At 37.3% G+C, this 26,386-nt stretch overlaps 1 protein-coding gene across 1 annotated transcript in view; it reads right to left on the bottom strand.

Moving 5' to 3' along the window:
* The window catches only part of ABCA12 (ATP binding cassette subfamily A member 12), a 283,751-nt gene that overhangs the window by 15,617 nt on the left and 241,748 nt on the right, over nt 1–26,386 (bottom strand). The window contains exons 33-47 of the mRNA XM_026002201.2: nt 25,437–25,633; nt 24,496–24,656; nt 22,892–23,128; nt 22,252–22,402; nt 19,402–19,654; nt 18,706–18,792; nt 17,797–17,890; nt 14,689–14,816; nt 12,135–12,222; nt 9,909–10,014; nt 5,756–5,810; nt 4,981–5,158; nt 3,125–3,240; nt 1,732–1,891; nt 165–418 (exon numbers count right to left, since the gene is read on the bottom strand). Of these exons, the coding sequence (XP_025857986.2) occupies nt 165–418; nt 1,732–1,891; nt 3,125–3,240; nt 4,981–5,158; nt 5,756–5,810; nt 9,909–10,014; nt 12,135–12,222; nt 14,689–14,816; nt 17,797–17,890; nt 18,706–18,792; nt 19,402–19,654; nt 22,252–22,402; nt 22,892–23,128; nt 24,496–24,656; nt 25,437–25,633 (2,265 nt within the window). The remainder of the gene's footprint in view (nt 1–164; nt 419–1,731; nt 1,892–3,124; nt 3,241–4,980; nt 5,159–5,755; nt 5,811–9,908; nt 10,015–12,134; nt 12,223–14,688; nt 14,817–17,796; nt 17,891–18,705; nt 18,793–19,401; nt 19,655–22,251; nt 22,403–22,891; nt 23,129–24,495; nt 24,657–25,436; nt 25,634–26,386) is intronic.

Below are 26,386 nucleotides of genomic sequence, written 5' to 3'. Positions count from 1 at the left end.
ATTTTCTGAATGAAATGAATAATAAATTACACTACAATTTTTTAAAGTTTTTTGAGTACAACATTTCCATTTTACTAAAGGAAAGATGACTAGGGACCCCTTCCTAAATATTTTGAATTGGGTTCTCTCATGGATGTCAAATGCTATGCTTTCATTTTATTTACCTGAGTTTCTTTATTAGCCATTCATTGATTAAGAGCCGCAAGAAAAAGAACATGGTGCCCTGAGAAACCAAAGCCACGAACATTGCACCTAGTTTATCCATCTCAAAGGTTTCACTCGGGTACTCCACTCCATATGCTTTTAAGAAGTCTAGGACCGACTGCTGTTGAGAAAGTTCAATCAAACCGTAGCCAAAGCAGAATTGTGGAAAAATCAGGAAAATGCGCTTGAGGGTTTCAGAAATAAGTTCTAAAGTCTGAAATGAGAGAGAAAAAAAACAAAGTTGTTAGACTTCCAACAAATTGACAAAAAAGTAAAACTAGATGTGGACAAATATTAAAACTTGAGAAATTCATCTAGATTGGCAATTATTTCTCATGTATGTTGAATTTACACGTATTTACTATAACCACACAGCAGAGATTTATTTATTTTTTAATAAATTAATTTTTATTGGTGTTCAATTTACCAACATACAGAAAAACACCCAGTGCTCATCCCGTCAAGTGTCCCCCTCCGTGCCCGTCACCCATTCTCCCCCACCCCCGCCCTCCTCCCCTTCCACCACCCCTAGTTCGTTTCCCAGAGTTAGGAGTCTTTATGTTCTGTCTCCCTTCCTGATATTTATGACTAAAATACAAGCAGAAAAGGATTATCTTTTTCTTGACATGATGTATGATTAGGCCAAATCCTGGCAGCAGAATCACTTCTAGTCCTGCCTGACATCCCAGGAATGCAGAAATAGCCAAGGTGTTGGGATCTGATGCAGGTTATTGGTCATGCCTGAGTAGAGGAGGTAGTTGGTAAGGTCAGGTTTTAGAACCTTAGATAACTCTACTTGAAGAGGGATTAAAATGGTGAAATGAGATGAAAAGAGAGACAACCTATCTCAATGAGGAGCAAATGGCTCATTTTCGTGTTATTTACACTTGGGCCAACCACTTGCAACTCATGAATTGTCTTCTTCCTCCTGGAGTATGCTCATGTATTCCTCAGTTCAGTTCATTTCCTCTCTATTCTTTCCCATTCAATTGCCTAGTACTGTTAGTGTTTCCCTTCCCACTAATTATAGTTGTCAGCTCTGAATGGAAAGTGATGCTTACAATGAAGTAGACTCCAATACATGATTGAAAGGGAATGAATTAGGTTTGTTCTCTGTGAACATTCAAAAAAGTCTTAACCCATAGTCATAGAACTATAAGCTATTGTCCTTGTTACTATCATACAATAACAATTGGTTAATGAGTAAAAAGTTTAGCCGACCAGTTGGTTGCATGATTTTTATAGTGTCATACTATATATTTGATTTAACCTCCACTACCCCACTTAAACCCTATCAAATGTTGGTAGCTTTGACACTGGGTAAATATAATCATAGGCCTTAACCCAGATGGAGCCTAAAAAGAATTTCAAAAGACTGTAGCTTCTCCTCTACTACATTTAATAGAATTAAATGAAATTCCTTTTTTCTATTAGATAATGTGAAGTACAGAAAAATCTTTTCACCTTGAACATGTTGAAATGTTTAATACATTTATTGAAGTTTAGCAGACTAATAATGGACCTTACCGGATCATTAGGCTTTTCCTTGGAAAGAAAGTACACTACTGACAAGGAAACAATGGAATTGATGCCAAAAAAAAGGTTGATGCAGACGTAAGTGATGAAAGCCATTCCGGTTTCATGGAAGAGCCCAGCCAGCAAGTACATCCAAGAAAATGTGGCATACCTGCATGTTAATAATACTGAGGATTAAATTTATGCCTTCATTATTATTCTTTCACAAACAAACAAATAAAACCTTTGATAGGGTTTTGAAAAGAAACATTAGGGATAATTGCTAGAGCTCTTATAGTTAGATCTCTTTTTTACAACATTTTTTGACAAATCCTTTGGATTTTTTAAAGTGATAGTAAGAAGCCTCTCTTTTATGGAAATTTGAGTAATTCTATATCATCACAACTACAAAGTGATTCCTTCTAGAGATGGTTTCATCCTACCCAGGGAAGTTTTTGTTTGTTTTCTCAGAATAAGATTTAATCAATATAAATCTTATAATTTAATGCTGAGGAAAAATAATGACATTATTATAAGCTAGCTAAGCAGACAGGGATTGCTCAGAAGCTGGATGTCCTGCTATGAGCAAACATTAGAGCAAACTTTCTGGTTATGAAGAAGAACTAGAGACAAAATCATCCTTCATCAGCTACATTGTGAAGCCGATGGATACTATCCAAGCATTTAGGCAGACAGAACTGCTATGCTGAGCACTGATTATATCAACCTGTACTACCTGCATTGCCCTCTAATGCAGACATAATACTGTGTGTGTTAGATATCTATAAAAATATAAATAAGGGGATCTCTGGGTGGCTCAGCAGTTAAGCGCCTGCCTTTGGCCCAGGGCGTGATCCTGGAGTCCTGGGATTGAGTCCCATATTGGGCTCCCTGCATGGGGCCTGTTTCTCCCTCTGCCTGTGTCTCTGCCTCTCTCTCTCTCTCTCTCTCTCTCTGTGTGTGTGTGTCTCTCTCATCAATGAGTAAATAAAATCTTTAAAAATAATAAAATAATAAAATAAAATAAAATAAAATATACATGGTACACATACCTTATGCTACATATACTCATGATTTGTCAATACATAAATCCTTACATGTACACACATTTTGCTGACCATTCTAAAACATCCATTTTTATATAAATTAAATTACATATGTAGATTGCTAAGCATGACACTTGATACCTTGTAAGTACTTATTAATGTTATATATTACTATTAATGACAATGGCATTCATTTTCAGAAGTATTGTATTTTACAAACTGTGGACTAGCATGTGTAATGTACTGTTAGTCATCATTCCTGGCTTCTGAAACCCCAAGATAATTGTAAATTACCTAATGAGATTTAGGTTCTGTGCCTAGGAACACTTAATTCTGTTCATTCTTTCACAGCAGCTTACCCAAACAGCAGAAGTAGGAGAGATACAGCACCGAGATTGTTTCCACTGTAGAAGGCAGGTAACTTGAAAATTGCAATGACACCAATTGAAAATGCCACAGGCACCAAGTAGAAGGCCTGGGGGAGGGGAGCATGTAAAACAAGGCTTAATATATGGCAAATATTTTCCCAAAAACATCAATAGCCCATCTAATTAAAACTATAATAAGTTGACCTTGACATATGTTAAGGAATGAGTTTTTGTATATGTTCCCATTCCTTGCAATGTTCAGCTCATTTTACACTGATTTCACTCTAGATTTTGTCTCCTGAAATATAAGGTCAAGCCAGGCTCCATCTTTATAAATGTACATGGAGTCCCTGGTGTTCATGCCTCCAGGCTTTGAGACTGGGGATCATTCAGTGACAGAGGTGCAGCAAGAAAGATAAGACAGTCGGGTGTCTTGGTATTAGATTCGGTCCTCAAAGTATTGATTTCATTTTGAATGCTGGAACACTCTCAGGTGGTTGATTTCTAAGGCTTGGTTATCAGTGTGAGCCACTCTGTGTAAAACAGCAGGGCAGTGGGTTCTGCACATTCTTGGAATCACGGGTATATGAACAAAGAACTCAATGTTTTATTGACAAACAGAAATATTAAATGCTGTGCAGGTTGCAGCAAGATGCACACTATGAAGGAGATGATAATTTAATTTGGGGGTGTGTGGGGGGGAATCTCCTAAATTGGAAGAAGCACAAGACAGATGACAACAAAATCTAAGTAGTAAGGAGCCCTTCACAGAAATGTGTACTTTAAGCTTTCTTAGCATTAAAGCTCCTATTAGTCCAGAGGAGTCATTACCAATTCTTTTAGATTTGACTCCTTCCACAAATGCATTTCAGACCCCACTGGATACATTAACAAAGTGGATATGCAGTTAATTACTCTCCAGCTCTTCAAGACAATGATCTATACAGTAACTCAGACAATTTTGCCATAATCACCAGGCAAATGCATACCACATCCTGGGCTTTTCGCCAATACGGGTACATTTGGAGTCAACAAAACCATTTGGACTTTGGGACCATTTTATGCAACTGAGAGAGCCGTCAATGAAGTTCATCCTGTATCGTCCCAGCTTATTTTCTCTAATATGTCACTCATCAGGGAATGCTACTTCAAAGTTTTTACTATTGGTTGATTAAATTTTTAGAAGCTTGATTATCTGGGACCATTGGACAAGGCTATTTTGCTAACTTCTATTTCTCCAGAGTGGTGGCTCTCAAACTTTAGTATGCATAAAATCACTTAAAGGATTTTGTTAAAAACGCATATCCTGGCTCCACTCCCAAGATATAGAACTAGTAGGTCTGGAGTGGGGCCCAGGAATCTGCATTTCAATAAATGTCCTGGGGAATTTGATATAGATGGTCCTTAGACCATTGATACGAGGAGAGGTGGATCTTTCCTCTAACTATGGAATTGACTGTAACATTGATGCAAATTATTTTCCCTTAATTTACTGATTTGTAATAATCTGAACAAAATAGGGCAAATAAAACTAATGTATTCTTTAAGATTTATTTATTTATTTATTTATTTATTTATTTATTTATTTATTTTGAGAGAGACAGAGACAGAGAGAGAGAGAGAGAGTATGAGTGAGTGGAGGAGGGAGGGAGAGAGGGAATCTTAAGCAGACTCCTCTCTGAGTGTGGAGCCTGACATGGGGCTCCATCTCACAACCCTGAAAATCATGACCTGAGCTGAAACTAAGAGGTGGACACTCAACCAACTGAGCCACGCAGGTGCCCCTAAAACTGATGCCTTCTCCCCAAATCAATCCTGTGTTTCCTGCAATGATACAAGCTACTCACCATGTCATAAATAAAGTTTGTGACCCAGTAGCATGTCACGCCGATGCCTGAAATGTGCTGCAGCTGCTTGGCTTTGGTCTGATGCTCCCTTACAACATAGGTGACAAAGCTGGCAGTAGTGACAGAGTAGCCCATCAGGATGGAGAGTGCCACTAAAATATCGATTAAGCTGCTCATTCTGGAGTGAGCAATAGGAAGAGGAAAGCATACATAAGTTTTTGGAACTCTTTTCCTTTCAGAAAGATTCATGACCAAAACCATCAACGAAACAGTATAAGACTTGGTTGGCTCTGACACAAATAAGTCTTCCTGCAAGGCAGCCAGATAATATCCTCTACATGACTCGGCTATGACCCTGGATAAATATAGCTCTAGTGCATCTAAATTGACTAGGGGTATTTGATATATATATATATATATAAAAGAAACAACAACAAACCTCGGTCTCTATGAGTTACTGAGTGTATGCAAGGCATATACGGTTCTGAGCACAGAAATAGTACTTAAATGCTATGCAAGGAAATTGAAATGATAAAGCACTTATGCACTTGACTTATAAAAGCAGCAGATTCTGATTCTATAGTCGGCAAGCTCACTTGGCAACTCACTGTACAGACTCTCAGAAACTTCCTTTTATCCCAGTCAGTGACTTATATTAACAGCTCTCCTAGATTGACATTCATTCAGATACAACTGTGATTTCCAATTATAGTACTTTATACAGAGGCTTGACTACGCCAAGGAGTAAGGAGTCATGCCAGATATTTCTACTTACGTGGCTTGTTCTTGGTCTTGCACTCCTGGATAAGGATGGCTATACATGATGATGCCTGAAAGGAGAGACAGCTCTTTTCATTAGTAGATATTCAGAAATACCAGTTTTTGGATGGCTAATACATAATACTTTCCTCCTTATGCTATAATTTTACTTTGGGGATACTATTTGAAAGGAAAATTATCCAACCGTCCTCCCCAATCTCATCAATGCCATAAAGTTAGTGTCACTCACATAAAAAGAAAACAAATCTTTTTCACATTGTGTATGGAATTTTGGAGAAAGAGGCAAGAAATTTCCCCTTCTTATATAGCATTTCCCCTCTATTACATTTTTGTTTTCCATTTTATTCTCTCCACCTAATCATGTTTGTAATTTTTTTTTTAAGATTTTATTTATTTATTTGAGAGAGCACACACAGAGGGAGAGGGGAGAAGCAGACTCCATGCTGAGCACAGAACCTGATGTGGGGCTTGATCTCAGGACCCTGAGATCATGACCTGAGCTGAAGGCAGACACCCAACCAGTTGAGCCACCGAAGTGCCATAAGTTGGCATTTCAGTAGCACTTACTGTATTAGTATTTAGACCAATTATATGAGAAGCTTCTAAAGAACATTAGCCACCCCCATCCCTCTTTATTGTCTTTTGTTGGGAAAATACTGTAGCCCCAGAAGATTCCTCCTTTTTCACTACTTCCAAGATAACAATTGTTCCAGAACTCTATCAGGGTAAGGCTTGGGGGTTTCAGCCATCCCTGAGGGATTTTCATGGAGACATAAATCTCCAAGAGAATTCAGAGAAACTAGATGTCTCTGAAAAACTAGTCACTTAAATCCAATACAATTCTAAGTTATTGGGATGTCCCATAGTCAGTTATAGTTTCTGTGTTAGAAGCAAGGTTCTTTCCTCCACTTATCAGAGGATGCTGATAGCTATAGTTAGCCATAGTCAAAATAGGTGGCTGGCAGCACTTTCCCAAGAGACCACAGTGTGAAAGCAAAGTCTATACAGTCTGAGTAACTTTGGGTAAGAATGGGAGGGGATGACCCTTAAACATCTGTTTTTTATAGAGTTCTAAGCTGAGCAAGAACTTTCTCACTGCTCATTTAGTATATGTTTATTATGTCAGGATATTAAGACCCGGGATCCCTGGGTGGCACAGCGGTTTGGCGCCTGCCTTTGGCCCAGGGCGCGATCCTGGAGACCCGAGATCGAATCCCACGTCAGGCTCCCAGTGCATGGAGCCTGCTTCTCCCTCTGCCTGTGTCTCTGCTTCTCTCTCTCTCTCTCTCTCTCTCTCTCTGTGTGACTATCATAAATAAATAAAAAAATTTAAAAAAAAGGATATTAAGACCCTTCACAGCAGCCAAATATAAATTATTCTAAAGTTATATTCTTCCCATTAACTCGAATTTATAATTTTTATTAAGTAGAATGTAATATATTTTGAGGTTGAATTCTGAAATTTTTACATGTTAAAAATATACAATTAGAGCAAAACAAACTAACAACAATCAATGTGGTGTATAACTTTAATCACATCATTGGGGGAATGTACTTTCCCTATCTTTTATGGGGAGATATGGTCTCTCTCTCTCTCTCTCTCTCTCTCTCTCTCTCTTTTTTTTACTGAGATTCAGTTTTCCTTGGGGCCTTACTTAAACCTTATTGCTGAATTATAATATAGGCAGGGGGAAAACATTTCTTTCTTTCTGCTTTGTATTTCAGAATCAAGAACTACTCTATATCACCAGGGGAATCTTTGCAAATGCATTTACTCCACTCTGAAAAATGCTGCTGAACCAATTGTTTTATACATATTTTTAGCAGAAAGATCAAGTAAATGCTTTAGGCATAAGGATGTATATGGAAATCTTCTCTGGGTTCTATAGCATCCAGTATAATGTCTTGAGTACAGTGATCAGTCAATGAATACTTATTAAGTCAAACTGAATCTTAAAATTCTAATGATTTCCCCCCATATGCAATTACATTAAAAGTAATACATTATCTGTTTCTGTTGTCTCTGTAGTTGTCAAACTAAAATGAGATGCTTCCCGTTGATCACTGGTACTAATGCAATAAAGGGACAGAACGAACATGTCGGTGGAGGGACAATGTGTCAGTATGTTTGGAAAAGAGCCTAGTTGTAGAATATTTGTTAGACCTATATCGCTTGAGAAAAACAGACTTTTCATGTTAAATTAACCACTAGAGGGAACTCCATGAAAATAATAGATATTGACATGGCAAAGGAAAACTAATTAAAAGATATTTACTAGCATGTTAGAATTCAAAGAAAATCAATTTTACAGCTAAAACAAAATACCAATTCATGCAGAATTCAACAAACATGTCTTTAAAACAGCTAGTGTTGTAGGGGGCGGGGGGTGGCATGAGAGTAATTGAGTTGATTTTTAAAGACCATATTACCATGGCAGACCCCTTACATGGGTTACAAAACAATAAAAGTATTTTAGGGTAACATGATTTCTTCTTTGAAGAAAATCAAACTCCTTCCTGAGAAAGTGAAAAGCTACCACCTTCATGAGTTTACACAAGAGAAGTTAATAAAAATAGTTATATAATTCAAACTAAGCCTTATTTTTAAACCTAAAATACAAATTTCCTTTTAGGATCAATACAAAATTTATGTCCCAGAATTCTTAATTCTTTAAATTCTGTAACTTAAAAAATATAGTGGTGGAGCCACAATAAGCCTGTTAGAATCCAGAGTGATTCGGATTGCTTCGGTCTTGGCAAAGAATACTAATAATAATTATACGAAACCTGCACACAGGTTTCAAAAGCTGAGTCTTCAAAAGTGGCATTGGTCTCTTGTTCTCACCTACCTCACATTTCTAGCACTCGTACTTTCATTATCTGTCACAGAAACAAACATCCTTTGTTCTGATGAAGACATCCTACCAAAAGTCAAGTGTTCAATTGTATTTCAAACCAGGTTATGTTAAACCTGTCTGGGTTCAGTCACTACTGAATTTAATTGGCCTCTTTTGACTATGCTCTTTATTGATGCTCCAGATCTAAGCACCGTTTATTAGTCTTGTTCTTTTCTTCATGGTCCCTCCCGCTAGGAAAATGCCAAAGCAATTGGGAAAAAACACTCTTCTCTCTAAAATGAAGACCGAAAGATTCTCTTGCTAGAATGGAGGATTTGACTCTATAATTACTTCTAGAAATACCACTTCTACAAGTACCAGAACATCCAGCACACACTATTTTGCACCCCAGTAAGGAGATGAAGGAAAAACAGAGGTTGGCATTTCTGGAAGATATGTTGTGTCTGGTCTCCTATTTAATAGGCTGTTAGTCTGTTTATTAGACTAGAAACTCAGTCTTGGCCAGGAAATAGCTTACTCATTCTTCTCCATCTTTATTATTATTAATTTTTAGGATTGGTATGAAAAATATTTTGAGCAGGCTTAAGAAGATGAAATGGTTTGATGAACAGTAATCAAATTAGAAAAAAATAAATCAGTCTCTTTCAAATCCCAAACCCTGTTTTGAAAACTAGGTGGATGCCTCCTGGGAAATTCAACTGAAGGAAACCTAGCTGAGTCCAGAGAAATATTAGAAAAACGATGAGACAGGAACCAGACAGACTTGGGTTCAAATCCCACTTTGGAGCCCCAGAAGAATAACAGTAGGGAACAGTAATGTTCATCCCAAAGGCTGTAAGGATTAGCAATATTTCATATAGAGCACATATTATGGCAATTGTTTCATTAATGGTAACAGTTTGGGTCAGTATAGAATGCTTTATTATAAAATTTCCAGCTTTATGTTTAGATTTATTAACATTTAATTATTTTAAATTTCTTAGCCTATATACAAGCAAATAGTAATAAAATGTTTTTGTAGGAGTTACAGCTACTAGATGTGAGACCAGAAATAAGGATGAAGTAAGCATTATTATCCTGACTTGATAAATGAGGAAACTAAATTAACTCAAAGTTAAGGAGATTATCCAGAATGTTCCATCTGGTGGTAGTTACTACTTTTAGACTTCTTTTAAAGATCTGTGATTTAGATACCATAAAATACCTGGAAGAAACGGAACCTAACATGCATTTTTATATGGAGAGAGGCAAAAGTTGCAGTATGAGAAGCTTCTGTGTAAGTAACTTTACCGTGTCGGGCAGCATCGTATTTTGACATGTTAACTCGCAGGAGGAAATTATTCAAGCTGTTGAGGTAAGCTGGAAGTGAGTGATAGCCTTCTGGATCATACCATACCTGTTAAATTCCAAAAGAGGGCAAGATCAGTATTGTGTTAAAATAAATTAGGCTGCTTATGCATCTGATAGCCCACAGAATTTATATTTAAAATCAGAGCACCAATTTCCCAATAACTTATTTTATCTTGGAAGATGAGAACCATTCCCCAGAGTGTTGACCACAGACCTCTACGTTTCCAATTTAGAGATGGGCAGAGATTGGGAAAATAGTTTTTTTCTTTTCCTGTGTGATAGCACTAAGTTATTAGTTAGTTATTCTGTATCTTCTGCATAGGCAAAGCTTGAAATAAACTGCAGAAATTGTTAATATCTCCATCTCTGTGACTAGTCTACCGGGATTCTGGGGCTAGAGCTAAAACATTCTCAATAATAATAACAACAACAACAACAACAAATGGCATCTGGGCCAGTCTGTACAAAGACATTAAATATATACACAAACATTGTGTCCTTAGCAACAAGACTGGTAACCTTGAAATTCCTACACCAACTTTCCATCCCTACTTATAACCCACAAGGAAGTGAGTTACTTTATCTTCTCTGTCAAAAACAGAGGGACTTATAATACTGGTGTGCTTCAATTCAGGAAACCCTGTTGATAACTTAAAATTACAAGAGAAAACTTATTTAACATTAGAACTCTTTGTTTATGCAAGAATGTTCACTCTGTGTGTGGCGAGAGGAAGAAAAAGAACAAATGGCAGGTCAAGGACATTCAAATCTCCAACACTACTGTCTACTTTTTTTTTTTTTTAAGATTTTATTTATTTATTCATAGAGACAGAGAGAGAGAGAGAGAGAGAGAGAGGTAGAGACACAGGCAGAGGGAGAAGCAGGCATCATACAGAGAGCCTGACGTGGGACTCGATCCAGGGTCTCCAGGATCACGCCCTGGGCTGTAGGCGGCGCTAAACCGCTGCACCACCGGGGCTGCCCTGCTGTCTACTTTTTTTAAAAAAAGATTTTATTTATTTATTTAGGCTGGGGAGGGGCAGAAGGAGAAGCAGACTCCTGGCTGAGCAGGGAGCACAAAGTGGGGCTCCATCCCAGGACCCTGAGATCATGACCTGAGCTGAAGGCAGTTAACTGACTGAGCCACCCAGGTGCCCCTACTGTCTACTTTTTACATGACCCTATAAAAATCGGTTAAAATAGGCCATATGATATCTATCTCATAGGAATGTTGTGAGGATGTAGTTAGGTAGTTTGTTTAACAGGTTATCAGTGCTTGGCTTATCACAGACACTAAATAAATATTAATTTCTCCACTTCCCCCAAGTCTATATATGACTCATCACCAAATGAGAAGTATGAGAAGGATAATTTAAAATTCCTAAGACTACATAGATCATATATGCATGATTCTAGCTTTTTGAAAGCATAGGTATGATCTAAAGGTTAAAAAAAAGAAAGAAAGAAAGCCTACAGGAGTATTTATCTCCATCAAATTCTGTTAAGTATCCAGGTCTGTAAGAAACAAGGATAAACAAATATAAAACATACATAAAGAAAAAAGGATAAAACATTAATGTATAGTTTAACAAAAAATTATAAAAAGAGTATACCCATTGAACTATCACTCGTGTTGAGGAACAAAAATTGCCAGCATCCAGAATATCTTCTTGGGACTCTCTGTGTCCCTCAAAATTATAATACTGTCTCTAGACAATATGGTTGAGTTTTGCCAACTCTTAAAGTTTACAGTAAATGCAATCATGGTTAAGTGTTTCTTTTTGTTTTTTCTTTTGCTTATTAATAATGTTTGAGATATTTACCTGCTTGCAGGGAACTGAGCTCATTTCATTGTTGAAAGTTCTACTGGAATACACAACAATTCATTTATGCTACTGTATATAGACATTTGGGGTTGTGTTTTTGGCTCATATGAGAAACACTACTATGTAAATTTTTGTATATGTATCCTGGTGCTTTTGTATCTATGTTTCCCTGGGGCAAATACATAGGACTGGAACCCCAGTGCTACAGGAAAAGCATCATGCCAAACAGCTGCTCAGCTTGATTGCATGCATGTTTTGTTTCTACCTCATGAAAATGCTTGAGCATTTCAAGTTCACATTCTCATTTGTATAACATCCCAGAAGAAAGGTTATGATTTACCTTAGCAAGTGTTCTATTGGCAGGAACTTCTGTTATATCAAAACGAAGGTCTTTAGTCAAAGGCAGTCCAAAACTCCAACCTCCATATCTACATAGAATAACAAAATTTATATTTGTTTTAATGGAGAAAATAGTCATAAATGGATCTAAAAATATTTTTTGGATCTAAAATGTTTAACTGAGGGTTCAATGTTTTCTTTCCATTAGGAACACGTAAAGTATGAAATACTGCCTGATGAATATTTTCATTTTTATTGATTTCTTTTCTATATTTCAATCTAAAGTGCACATTATTTAATCTAAAGTGTACATTATTAGAAGTAAAAAATTCCTTTAAACAATTGCAAATGTAGAGTAATCATTCTGAAAATAAGTGATCTGTAATCTAACCAATTCTTTCAAACTTAACTGGATCATGCACCATCTCAAAATTTAGAATACTTTTAGCCCTTAAAAAAAATCCTTTTTAAAGAAGTGACTTAATACTAAAGGGATATAAGATCAGTTCTCATCTTTTTTCAAATGGCTGTTTTCTTCGATTCTCCAGACTTTTCCCTCTAGCTTGTCCCCTGGTGTTATACTTTCTCTTCCTGGTATTTGAAGGTGAATTGTGCCTATATAATTGTCTGGCACTGGTCAGTTATAGTCTCTTAAAAATAAAAAAGTGGATTTAAAAAATCCAAGCAGTAATTTTAAGAATAGATTAAATGTCCCAAATTAGATTTGGGTTAAATAAATAATGGCACAGTCATACTAGACTACTTGTGACTATCATCCTAAATGTGGTACTATAGAGCTGTATTTTTGACATACAAAGAACACTACAGTATATTGTCTACTTTTTAAAAAGTAGGTTTAAAAATTTTTTTTATAATAAACCTCATTTTGTTGAAAATATTTACATGTATCTGTATCTAGAAAATTTCTGGAAGGATATATAGTCAATAGTGGTTATATCTAGACAGAGATTCCTTTTTCCTTCTCTTATATGTGGTTTCTAATTATTTTAGTGAATATCAGTCATTTATGTACATTGAGAAATAAAAGAGGGAAGAGATGGAGGAAATAGTAGCTATTGCAAAATGACCAACTCCCCCTGCCCCTGCTTTATTTGAGGTATAACTGACAAATAAAAATTGTATGTATTCAGAGCACACAACTTGATATTTTGATACATGTGTACACTGTGAAATAATCACAATCAAGCTAATTAAAATGTCCATCACCTCAAATAGTTACCATTTTCTTTTAGTGTGCACATGCATGCATGTATATGTGTGTTTGTGTGTGTGGTGAGAACTCTTAAGATCCATCCTTTTACCAAATTTCAAGTCTACAATACAGTATTGTTTAAGTGCAGACACATTGCTGTAGATTAGCTTTCCAGAATCTATTCATCTTGCATAACTGAAACTTTGTGGCCCTTAACCACATTTTCCCATTTTCTGCTACCCCCAGACCATGGCAACCACCATTCTACTTTCTGCTTTGTGAGTCTGACTATTCAAATCCCATATATAAGTGGGATCGTGCAGTATCTGCCTTTCTGATTTATTTCACTTAGTATAGAATCTCCTCCAGGTCCATTCACGGTATCCCAAATACAAGCCTACCAACCTTACATCCACAGCAAACCTTTAGGTGGCTTAGGTACAAGCCTGTGGCCTTACTACATGGACACATTTTATTCCGACACAGATATCATAATCTAAATTTGAGATATTTATATTGGAATCAAGGCCAACTGTCACCTAAAGCCATGCCTTAAAACTCTCCAAATTGGTGTAATCTAGCCAATAAACAATTTTGCTTCAAGAAAGAAAAAAACGTACAAGTTTAACAATATGTCTTTGTGGCCTAAAGAAACTCCAGTGCTTCTCAATTTCCTAAAATGAGTCTTAATTTGCGAGACTTAAATTTTTTTTGAGAGATTGATATTTTTTAAAGAAATTTTAATACATAAGACTCTTGATAAAATAGAGAATTTTTAAAAAAGATTTTATTTATTAACTTATGAGAGACACAGAGAGAGAGAGAGAGAGAGTGAGAGAGAGAGAGAGAGAGAGAGAGAGGCAGAGACACAGGCAGAGGGAGAAGCAGGCTCCATGCAGGGAGCCCGACGTGGGACTCGATCCCAGGTCCCCAGGATCATGTCCTGGACTGAAGGCAGTGCTAAACCACTGAGCCACCCGGGCTGCCCTAAAATAGAGAATTTAACCAAGTAAATAGCCAATAGAAATTTTCATCTATTTTTTTAAGGATTTATTTATTTTAAAGAAAGCAAGCAAGCAAGACAGCATGACCGAGGGGAGGGACAGAGGAGGAGGGAGAGAAGCAGACTCCCTGCTGAGTGGGGAGCATGACATGGGGCTTGATCTCAAGACTCTGAGGTCATGACCTGAGCCTAAACCAAGAGTCAGACACTTAACCAACTGAGCCACCCAGACACCCTGGAAATTTTCATCTATTGTTTCAAGGTTATAAGGCGGTTGCCATTAAAAAATTTGAAAGCAAGGTATGCTAAATTAATATGCTATAAGTAGAATATTTTTACCTTTTTTGCATAAATTCATTAGCAGTTGATATAAGATAATGTTCTAAGCGGTGTCCAGTGAGGTTGTAAATTATTTGAGAAGAATAAGTTCTTCTATGCGGTGGAGAGTAGTTAAATTTAGGACACTCCTGAAAAATAAAGTTAAAAATTAAGTTCTGACTGATGCTTTGCAAATCAAATAGACAATGTCAAGGAGCTTCAGTCTCATGATTTGTCTACTGCTGCAACAGGTAGAGTGTTACAGGACTGTCTTCTGACTCTGAAGAGCATTGAAAAGGAAGGCATCTTCCTATTCCAAGAAATTAGAATAATTATTATTTATATAGAGCATATACATATGCTTAGGACTCATTTGAAGCCAAAAAGAATACAAGTTAGCCAATGTGCAATTTTCTTTTTACTGTACTAAACAAGTTTGATATGCATGGAGAATAACGTTAGGATGACTCAAAATTCCCTTAATAATTCACAGGAAAGAAAAATTGTTTGCCTGGATTTGTAAAGATAACATTAATGGACATAAAGTTCTCAGGTGACAGCAGTGAAGTTTGTGTTGTATTATTTTTAAGGTACCAAACCTGGGTTTCAGAGCTCATGTTTACGTATATCTAAATCTATATAACTTAATTTTAAATAAATTTAAATCTAATCTTTACACATGCAAATGTAAAGTTATTCCAAAATAAAGTTTATATATATTGTAAAGTTGCTTATATATGTCTATATGCACACACATATATTGCAAATTTAATACTGAGAGTCTCTGTGTACCCTTTACCTAGTTCTCCCCATTGTTAGCATCTTACATTACTGCCATTGTACATTTGTCAAAATTAAATGCGCTGGTACATTACTATTAACCAACCTCACAGCTTGGTTTTAACCACTTATTTTTATGCTCATAAGCTTTCTTTTTTCACTGAAGTTACCCATGCTTCTGTGACATGAGGTTTAGTTGGGAGAATGCTAGTATTTTTCCAGTTTCTCCTTCCATCCTTTCACATGATGCCCCAGAGGCTAAGGCTAGCACCACATGTGTGTACTGAGATCATAAAGTTGCTCTAAAAAACGAATGCTGAATTTCCTCTTACATCGAATCAGATGAACAATTAGATCATACTTAAGAAATGCTACTGGTTCTACAATTAGAGACACTCTTATGAATGTAATTATCTGGCTTTAATCTTTTGTTGAATTAAATATACAGAAGAACACATATAGGTATGCTGCTTGATACATTTTGACAAACTGAACACACTCATATAACCAGAAACCAGATCAGAAAACATAACAATGCAAGGACCACTCCCAAAGTACCCAGCACAGAATAGTTTAGTCTGTTTCTGTACATTATATAAACAGAATCGTATGGTATATACTCCCTTGTATTTGACTTTTTCCACTCATCATTCCTTTTTTTTTCTACTCATCATTCCTTTGTGAGAATTCTCCATATAATATGTGTAGTTGTAGATCAATCATTCTCATTTTGCTGTATATAGAATTCCAGTGTGAAAATGTATTACATTCGATTTATCCACTCTAATGTTGGTGGGAATCTGAGTGGCTATTACGAACAGTAGTGCTATGAATACCTAGCGTATGCCTCTTGATGAACACATTCACGCCTCTGATGGGAATACAATACAAATGGAATTGCTGGCCCTAGGGTATGTACATCTTCAGCATTATTAGGTACTGTCAAATGTTTTCTATACATATTTAGTGATTTACTTCTATTTTTTAAAAGTTTTTATTTTAATCCCAGTTAGTTAATATACAATGTTATATTTGTTTCAGGGCTACAATATATTCAACACTTCCATATGTCACCCTGTGCTCATCACAGCAAGTGAGCTCCTTAATCCTCATCACCTATTTCATCCATCCCCCCACCCTCTCTCGTAAACATCTATTGTTCTATAATTAAAAAAGTCTCTTTCTTGTTTTGACTCTCTTATTTTTCCCTTTGATTAATGAAATTTATCTAATTCCAATTTATATAAATATATATGTATATATATACGCACACACATATATATTTTTATTTATTTATTTGACAGAGAGAGAGAGAGAGAACAAGCAGGGGTAACAGGAGAGGGAGAAGTAGGCTCCCCACTGAGCAGGAAGCCCAACTGGGGGAGGGGAGGCTCAATCCCAGGACCCTGAGATCATGACCTGAGCTCAAGGCAGATGCTTAACCATTTGACTCTTAGTGTGAACTAAAGAAAATAGATGATGAATTTCAGAAATTAGCTAAATCAGATGAGGGATTAGAACTCTCTGAGTACTAGGTAAGACTGGTATTGAAATTTGCAAGGATTTCTAAAGATGCTTATGCGATCCCAGCTTTTATTGTTAGTAATTATCCTGCATGAGAACACAAAAATAGGTTGCATTTACAGAAAACATTTTCATTCTAAAAGTTTCAATGATACAATGCTATTAAGCAAATATTGCTAGATTCCTCTCTTTTGGGGAAGTAAGTTGACAACAGAGTCCCTCTTAGAAACTAACAGTGACCTCTTCAACAGTCTTTCATTTCCCCAGTGAATTTGGTTTTCTTAAAAGTATGTGGCATTGATAGGTCTAGAAGAGTAAGGTATCTATAAAATACAGATGGCATAAGGGATGGTTGGACAATCTTTTCTGTTTCTATCAGGACATGGATTTTTCTTGCATCCTGGAGGTACACCTTAGAGACAAATGAAGTTCTGTTCTGGACTTGCACATTATTGACTTCATAGCTGACCATCAAATGGGCAGTCTCACTCTGTTTTCAAATGTGACACTTATGGTGGCTTTGTTGTCTGAAACATAGAGCTTTCTGGTTAGAACTGAACTGAGACCAAAAATTCATTTTTAGTTGGTTTCCACAAAGATTGTCATAGAATTACCTGCCTTTGGAAATTTGTTCTGAGATGGATTTAAGACAGTGACCTGAAGTTCAAAGGCAATATTTTTGAGCTGCCCCGCTCCACGTCTCTGAGCTACTAGCTTCCATAAAATGAAATTATACTGACTCTTTGGTAACCTGGATGGATCTTTCAAGTTTCAATATTTATTACTTTCTTTTTCCTACTTCACTGGAATGGAATTCCATCTTACCTGAATATTTTCTGAGCAGGAGCAAACACCAAAATTAGTGACAGGCTCCCCACTGGTGTTCCATTTTCCCAGACTGCCTTTCTTTAAACACCTTCTGCAAATAAAAATGTTATTAAAGTGATGTGTGTGTGTTCTCATGTTTATGTATGAATATATAAGCGAGTATTTGGTATTAAATTCAGGTGTATAGTCTTAGGTACAGTCTACTGGTTTTTCATAACTCAAATATACATTATACTACCATTTTCAAATGATCTGACATTTTACGAGGAATAAGAGAGAGCACTTATTGATCGAACAGTGTTGAACCAAAGCTCACTGAATTGTTTTAATGTGGCCGGATGGGGTTTTTTGATGCCTTTCTTTGCTCTTTCATCCTGTCCTCTGACAGGAAGGTGATACTTTAGCAAAATAGTGCACCAATGTCAGGTTCACATGCACTGTGTACCATATCTTGGAAGTTCAAATAGGCAATACTACACAGAGCAAAGACAGGGATTGGACTCAGAAGACTTGTTCCTTAGTTTTAGCCGATTGACTTACAATCTAGATATTTTTTTTTTAGACAAGAATCTCAGTCTGTATAAGTTTCAGTTAAAAATAGGGTTTATAATTCACAGGGTTGCTGTGATTGTAAATGGAAATGGGTACATAAGAGAACTCCACAAGTTATACAGGCCTTCATGTTTATTATTACAGGATAGCATAGGCATGGAATGAGCTAGAGGGGAGAGAGAAAATCTGTTCAATACAGATTTTTCTTAGAGGGGGAGAAATCCCAGCCCCCAACACACACCTATTCATACACACACACACACACACACACACACACACGCCTGTACATGTACACACACAAATTGGAGTGTCAAGAGAAGAAAAAGAAAAAAAAGAAACCCAAGAACCACTTACGGATCACTGATGTTCAAACACATGTTGTCGATGCCAGGGAAGTTCCACATTGCTGACACCAGGCCTTGTGTGCTTGGGTGAGAATTCCTGTAATATTAAAGGAAAGGAACACATTCTTGATCTTCCACTAGTCTTCTATATTCAAGTCATGCTCATGAATAGTTTGGAAAAATAAAATATGTTGTCTATGGGATAGTCTTCTTAAAAACCTGAGACTCAGTATCAGGAAAAAAAAATAAGTATCGTGGAAAAAAAATCAGCACAACTCTCTCTTTGGCTGCCTTGTTATTCTCCTAATCATCACATGCATTTAGTGATCACCTATTGTATATATGTAATATTATATTATGCAGAATTCTGACCTTACTATCTAATACTTGTGAGGCTGTTAACAAATTCTTTGCTATATATTACAACAGATTGGGAAGCCACACCTAACCTGGTTTTCTTGATTAAAGTCTAGTCATTAAAGATAAAAACCTGCTATAACTTTACTTTTAGACAAACACATAAACTCTTAAAAAGTTATTTGTTGGCAATAGAAATGTCATATTGCAATAAATCAAACTGTCCATTCCTTTGGTAGAATCAGGAACAGCACCTCACAATTCTTTATCCTCCAGCATTGCAGGCAGTCACGGAGGCGCACTCACGCCTCTGGAGGCTGGGGAGAGGTTTTAAAGGAAAGAAACTTACGCATAGAAGGCTGTCTGCTCAGAGGTACCGTAGAGAGATGGGGAGATCTGGATCTCTGGATAACTGTTGCTGGAGTTTCTCAGTGTGCCAAGGCCCATGGCAGTGGTGACAAAGACGATGGGGAGGATAACCTGAGCAATGATACCTTTCCAGTTCCTGCGTGTGTGGTGGAACCTCTTAATGAGGATAGCCATGATCTTCTTCAGTAACAGATCAAAACCACCCAACCTCTCTCCTCTTGTCAGGATTTTGTCTGATTAAAAAAAAGGGGGGGGGCATAGGGTTGGAGAGAGAGAGAGAGAGAGAGAGAGAGAGAGAGAGATTTGATAATATGGTTCTCGGAAACACTGGCAAATCACCTAACAAAGTAACTTCAAAAACCATGGATAGATAGTATAATGTGATATGGCAGGAATAGCTTGTATTTTGAAGGTTCTGATTTGAGGTTCAGTTCTTTCTTTTTTAACATTGGGCCCGAGCCTCTCCATGTCATAGAGCTGTATGTAAAAGTGCTTTGTGAATTATAAACCACTATACACAAAACATTATTAGTTATATACACAGTCGTTTTACACGTCAGAGTGAGAGATCTATAATTTGGCAAATGAATATTGTCCCCAAGCTCCAAAGTCTCAATGCCTGGTTGGTATGTATTGCTAATTACTAATATTCAAGAGATAGCTTCCATTGAGAGACTAAATTCAAATAAGATAAACAGAAACCAACACCTGAAACTAATAGGATGTAAACTAATACAACAAATAACTACAGATTAAAAAAGATAAAAAATAAATAAAATAAAATGTAAAAAACATAAATGGCAACCAAAACATCTGCCTCGTCTAAGAACTTAATCCTACTGTGGGTAACTTAGTGATTATAAGTCTAACTGGCTCTCATTCTACTGGGAGGTCCAATGAATTCATCTTCCACTTGGGAAAAGGGAAATGGTCTCCTCCAAAGTGTGATTCTAGTTCAAACACTCAATCATTACATTCCCTTCAGAAATTTGGACCGATTTCATATGGCATTTCAAAACTCCGTTTTTACCACTATAATCACAAAAGAAACCTCATTGGAAAAAAAACTGTCTATGCTACCCCTACCACCCTGAAATGTTCTTCAGGTGCAGAGAAAAATCCCCTGACTTCTGAGCATGAGTAGCTGTGGAGGCCATAAACGGCTGCTTCCTCAATGGTACTCTTACAACTGATAATTCCATAGCCCCCTCTAAAAATATAATATTCTTTCCAAGGGCCTGCTGCCAAGCACTCCTCTAATGTGATAAGATGACCGTCAACTCTGTGGATATTTTTAATTCTCTATCACAAATTATGCAGCACAAAAAATCATGATCTTCATTTAGCTGATAAGGAAAAATACAAAGCTGCTTAATTTAAAATGAATTCCAATTAAACAGAGTGAACAAGTTTAAATGCAAACTCATATCTCTGCAAAGGGGAATTGTAGAAGGAGCTGAATATTTTAAGTTAATTAGTATGCTTTTCTGTTTCTTGAGAAATTACATGTGGATGACTTACAGGTGTATCAAATGGAGCAAATGTGCTTTCTAAAAGATAATGTCAATGAGGGAAACATTTTGACTGAAGAATAGTTTCAAATTATGAGACAAATGCAGAGGCAAATACATAACATTTACTTCCTGAGGCAGATGACCACTTTCTAATCAAAGTCCTCAATTCCATGGGCTCAACAATTATATTCCCCAAAAGATGATAAGTGAGGAATATGGCAGAGGACAAATGAGACTCCCAAGTTCCAGAACTATGCAAACATCAGAGATGATCTTTTCTAAGTTTTAGAGCCAGGCAAATGTTTAATTAAAAGTTCTATTCCTAGAGATTTTTTCCAAGTTAAGCAAACTGTTGAAATGACTATTCCATAATTTATACATCATTTTACTATATGCTTCCTTAAGTAAATAGTGTTTCCAAAGGCATAAATTAACTGTCAGAAAGAGAATAAGAGAGGATAAAAGTGAGGTTCAAAGGAGGTCAATTCCTCAAAGTCATATCAAGAAGCACGATTTTTGAAACATATCTTGTCTGAAGAATTGGGGGGAAACTATTATTATAGATTCTTAGCCATGGAGTCCGACTTCATCAAAACTAAGACCCTCCCCCAAAAGCATTTTCTCAGAGTCAGAATTTTCTCAGCACCTGAATTGTTCACAGAAGGGAAAGATTAGACATGTTTTCCAACGAGGCCCCATAAAGAGTGATGACTCTTTTCTTACAACTTTTTTTCGAAGACTTCTTTGCTGAATGTTTAATAAGCAACGAGTCAGCTATCTTGCAAGGTAACTGTCCATTGCTGAACAGCACCAATTACAGGAAAGATTTTAACTTGTTGAACACAAATCTAAAACTGTAGTAAGGGGGATCCCTGGGTGGCGCAGCGGTTTGGCGCCTGCCTTTGGCCCAGGGCGCGATCCTGGAGACCCGGGATCGAATCCCACGTCGGGCTCCCGGTGCATGGAGCCTGCTTCTCCCTCTGCCTGTGTCCTCTGCCTCTCTCTCTCTCTCTCTCTCTGTGACTATCATAAAAAAATAAATAAAACTGTAGTAAGAAACGTCTTGAAAGTGACTTCTGGTGGGTATCAGGAATATGCACCACGACCCTAACAAGCAAGTTCTTTCACGTTCCTCAATATATTTTTGAAATGGAGAATTTGATTTTGTTTAATAAATACTTGGCATATTAAAAAAAGCTTATTTTTCTTTATTCTTTTTGAATTTAGAAAGAAAATGTGAAGCTGAACTTTGTCCTGTTATTTTCTCATTTATGTCATTATTGGAATTAAGCAAAATATGCACATTAGATTAATACCATCTCTGTCTGTGAAATTGCTGCTGCTCACAGATAAATCATCAGGAGTTGAGATGCCGTTGGTACTGGGATTTCCAATTTTCTTTTGTGTTAAGTGCTCAAGACTCATACTACTATTTTTTTGTGACTCTTTAGTCAAGTTCAGAAAGACCTAAAAAGAGAAATCAGAACACTTCATTAACACAAAACATGTATGTCCTTTCTAACTTCTAAGCTCAATTTTGATTTTTGAATTTTTATCACATTTACTGAGACAAGTAAGTGTGACTTTAAGTGAATATTTCTAATATTTCTGACAGCGATTTTAAGTGAACATTTTTAACCATACAATGTTATCAAATATTACTGAGTACATTCTCTATGCTGTACCTTTCATCTCTGTGACTTACTTATATCTGGAAGTCTGTAGCTCTTAAGTCCCTTCCCCTGTTTCACTCATCCCCTACCCCCCTAAGTAAGTGTTTTGGTACGTGAAAGGTATGTGTTCTCTAATTGGATAAACATGTTTGTTTAAGAATGGTTTTGAGATAGTTTTAAGATTTTCTGGAAATGTTTATTTCTTTTCTCGTTTTAAAAGAACTGCATATTTATTCTAAGGGAACAACAAGTTATATCAGCTTCAAGAAAAGAAGAAACACACCTCTTCCACAGTGGTATCTGAAATGCCATAGCACCCGATGTTGAGGTCACCCATGCCATTGTCCAGCGCCCTCAGGAGTGACAGGTATGCCCCAGAGACTTTGGTGCTAAATGGAGGAAGCACATACACAAGCTCTCCCCCGATGTCCTCCTTGAGGTAGGCTTCAGCGAGATGTGATCGGATCATTGCTGTCACAGCCATCGTGTCGCATGTTGTATTTGCACTTAGATTTGGACTCTAGGGACAAAAACAGAGGTTACCACTCCCTTGTCCCTACACTCTGGTGGCGCCCAAGGGCCCTAATCAGGGGATGGAGAGATTCTTTCAAACCACCCAGACCTGAGTCCGATGACACATCCCTCCTCCAATGGCTCCCTGTCCTGCGGGGGTCTCTAGAGCTGTCTACAAGTTACTATTCTATTGGCTTCATTCTCCCGCCTCCCCTGTCCCTCCTCCAGCCGCACTGCCCACTACTCACGGCCCTCATCTGCCCCACTCCAGCCTCAGCAGCCTCTTTGTGTTATCAGCGTGGTGAACTCAGCCACACCCTCCTCGGGCCTTCTCAACTGTGGTCTCTTTGCCCCCAGATAGTGACATGGCTCCTTCTCTCCCAAGCCCCAACTCCTGGCTCAACTGTCATCATCTCAGAGACCCTTTCTCTTCCACCCTACCTAAATTGGCACCACTCAGCATTCCCTATTCCCCCTCCTTTCCTTATTTCTACCCACAGCATTTACCACCCGCTAATACACTTAATAATACACTTATCAATGGTATTATCTGAATTCTCCACTCTCTATTAGAATATAAACTCCACGAGGGTAGAGATTTTAATATCATCAAGTTCACTGCTATAATCCTAAGGGCCTAGTATAGTGCCCTGGTCACACACAGAAGCGTAATACATACATAATACACACATTTCTTAATGAATTAATGAATATAACAATAAACTACTTTTTATTTGGAAGTCACATCAGGATGTTCAGATGTAGAATAAATGGCTGTAGTCAAAGCCTACCTAATGGCATACACATCTGCACAGTATTGATAATCATATGCTATTTTTAGGTGGAACAGGGGTTCTTATTCAGCACTGCCATTCTTCAAAGATTTCAAAGCATCACTGGCCTGAGTTAGTCTTCACATTGCCACTTGAGAGGTACTGATCCGAAGGTGAATACACAACTGCATATTTTCTTTATTTGCTTTAATGCAAAAAATCTAATTTTTAGCCTTATAGACTGAAATGCTGGAGAAACTAAAAGGCTGATCCTCTATCAGTAATCTGAGGATATAGATCCTTTTGTTAACAGGTTAGCAACCCGAAGCATGAGCATCACCTGGGCCCTTGTTAGAAATGTAGTCAATTCTGGAGCTCCACCCCAGACCTACTGAATCAGAGACTCTTGGGGTGAGGCCAGAAATCTAGGTTTAACAGATACCTCCAGGTGTTCTGATGCTCCCTCAAGTTTGAGAAACATGAGACTAACATATTAATAACGAATTTTAGCAATTAATAAAGTTGGAGAGATTCGGCGTCCATTTCACACAAAAATTAATTTATGACCCTATAACTGACTTGTATTTTCTCCCTTACAAACCTTTTTCTTGGTGAGCGTGAGGTGATACCCATCCCCAAATGCTTCCTTGAGGTAAAAAGGTGACCCACAGCAGCGCAGTCCACCCTGCTCCAGGAAGGCGATACGGTCACTCAGCACTTCGGCTTCGTCCAAGTGGTGTGTCGACAGAATGATTGTTCTGGCTTAAAAATACAGAGGACAACAACTGAGGATGAAAAATGAAGACACAGTTTCTGAGATCTACAGAGTTAGCCCAAGTAAATCCCATGATTTATGAGGAGAAGAGGCATGTTTTATGAGCAAACTGAAAGAATGACCAGGAGGAGCTTTCAAAATAAACAAAGAGAAATTCAGAAGGGATATTACTAAATATCCAGGGCTGTTTTCTTCTACGTTGGCAGCGAATAAGCATTTGTCGTGCTGTAGGGCTAAATGTCCATCCTTTGGAGCGTGTGCATTAGTGACTCCTTCCTTAGTTTGCTCCCTTGTCTTCATTTTCAGTTTTCTCTCTGTCTCTCCCCCCCACCCTCTCCTCACTATGAAGAAGCAATAATTTTAAAGACTTTTTGAATATTCTTCTCTGATTAATGCACTCCAGTTTGATTGCTTCTTTGCTTCACATCCTGTTAGCACTTGTTTAGTCTGTTTTCAGTTTATTTTCGTTTGTGTATGTTTGGTATCTCTAATTAGATTCTAAGCTGGAGGCAGAATGTGGGACTTCTATCAGATGTGCATGCTCTCAAAAAGGTCAGTGAAGTGATCAGTTCACAGTGCTCAACTACATGGATATTAACTAACGGACCCAGAAATTTAGTGGTGGGAAGAGAAGACCTGGGAAGGGGAAGACCCTGTCTGAGACTCTTAACAGGGCTTCTAAACAGAAAAGTCGTAAATTGGGTTGCGTGCATCCCAAAGGGCAAATTATGACTTCTGGGTGCAAAGTTATAAGAAAGTACTCATACCAGTTTTGTTCTTGGATATAACATCCCATATACTTCGGCGAGAACATGGATCAACTCCAGTGGATGGTTCATCCAAAATGACCACCCGAGATCCACCAATAAGAGCTATAGATATGGATAACTTCCTCTTCATTCCTCCTGACAATGTTCCAACTCTCTTATGACGATGGCTATATAGTCCAGTATCTTTTAGCGTCCTTCAAAAATAATGTATGGTGGTTATTTTTGACAAAAAATATTTGAATATTGAAAAATACAATAAGCATTTTACGTAATAGGTCTTTATTAAGCAACTATTATGTGCTCAGCAAGGTGCAATAAACTGTTGAGGACTCATGATATAGATTTTTTTTATTGTTTATCATCTAGTTGGAGGCACAAAATTATTACCCAGAAAACACAGGGGATATATGACTCATTTTTTATTTATTTATTTGAAAAAAAATTATGGAGGGCCTGTCTATTTTGTGCCAGACCATGTTTTAGCTGCTGGAGGAAAGTAGTGAGAAAATAATATTCCTATTAGGAGATTAGGTCCTAGTATATGTATGTATTAGGACAGATGCAGATAAAATTCAGCCAAGAAACATCTTCCCAAGTAAGTTTATAATTTTCCAGGTGGTGACAAGTGCAATAAAAAAATACATAAAGCAGGGTACATGAGATAAGTTGTAGCTTAGGGCATGCTATTTTAAGCATCTATTTTATATGGTCATCCCCTCAAAGAAGGTGACATTTGATCAGAGACCAGGAAAGTGGAAGAGTGAGTCAAACTGTGTCTGGAGAAGGCTGCTCTACGTAGAGGAAACAGTGAGAAGTCCTTTGGCTGGAGTGTAAGCCAGCATGTGGCTTGGCCAGTGTTCCTAGAGCATAGTGAATTGGGGGAGAGTAGAAGGAAATGACATCAGAAGTAAGATGGGGACGGGTTACGGTATAGTAGCCATTAGAAA

This window comes from Vulpes vulpes, chromosome 16 (genome assembly GCF_048418805.1).
Source record: "Vulpes vulpes isolate BD-2025 chromosome 16, VulVul3, whole genome shotgun sequence".
In the NCBI taxonomy this organism is placed as follows: domain Eukaryota; kingdom Metazoa; phylum Chordata; class Mammalia; order Carnivora; family Canidae; genus Vulpes; species Vulpes vulpes.
The sequence above is the reverse complement of the archived record's forward strand: the minus strand, read 5'-3'. Positions and strand labels throughout refer to the sequence as shown.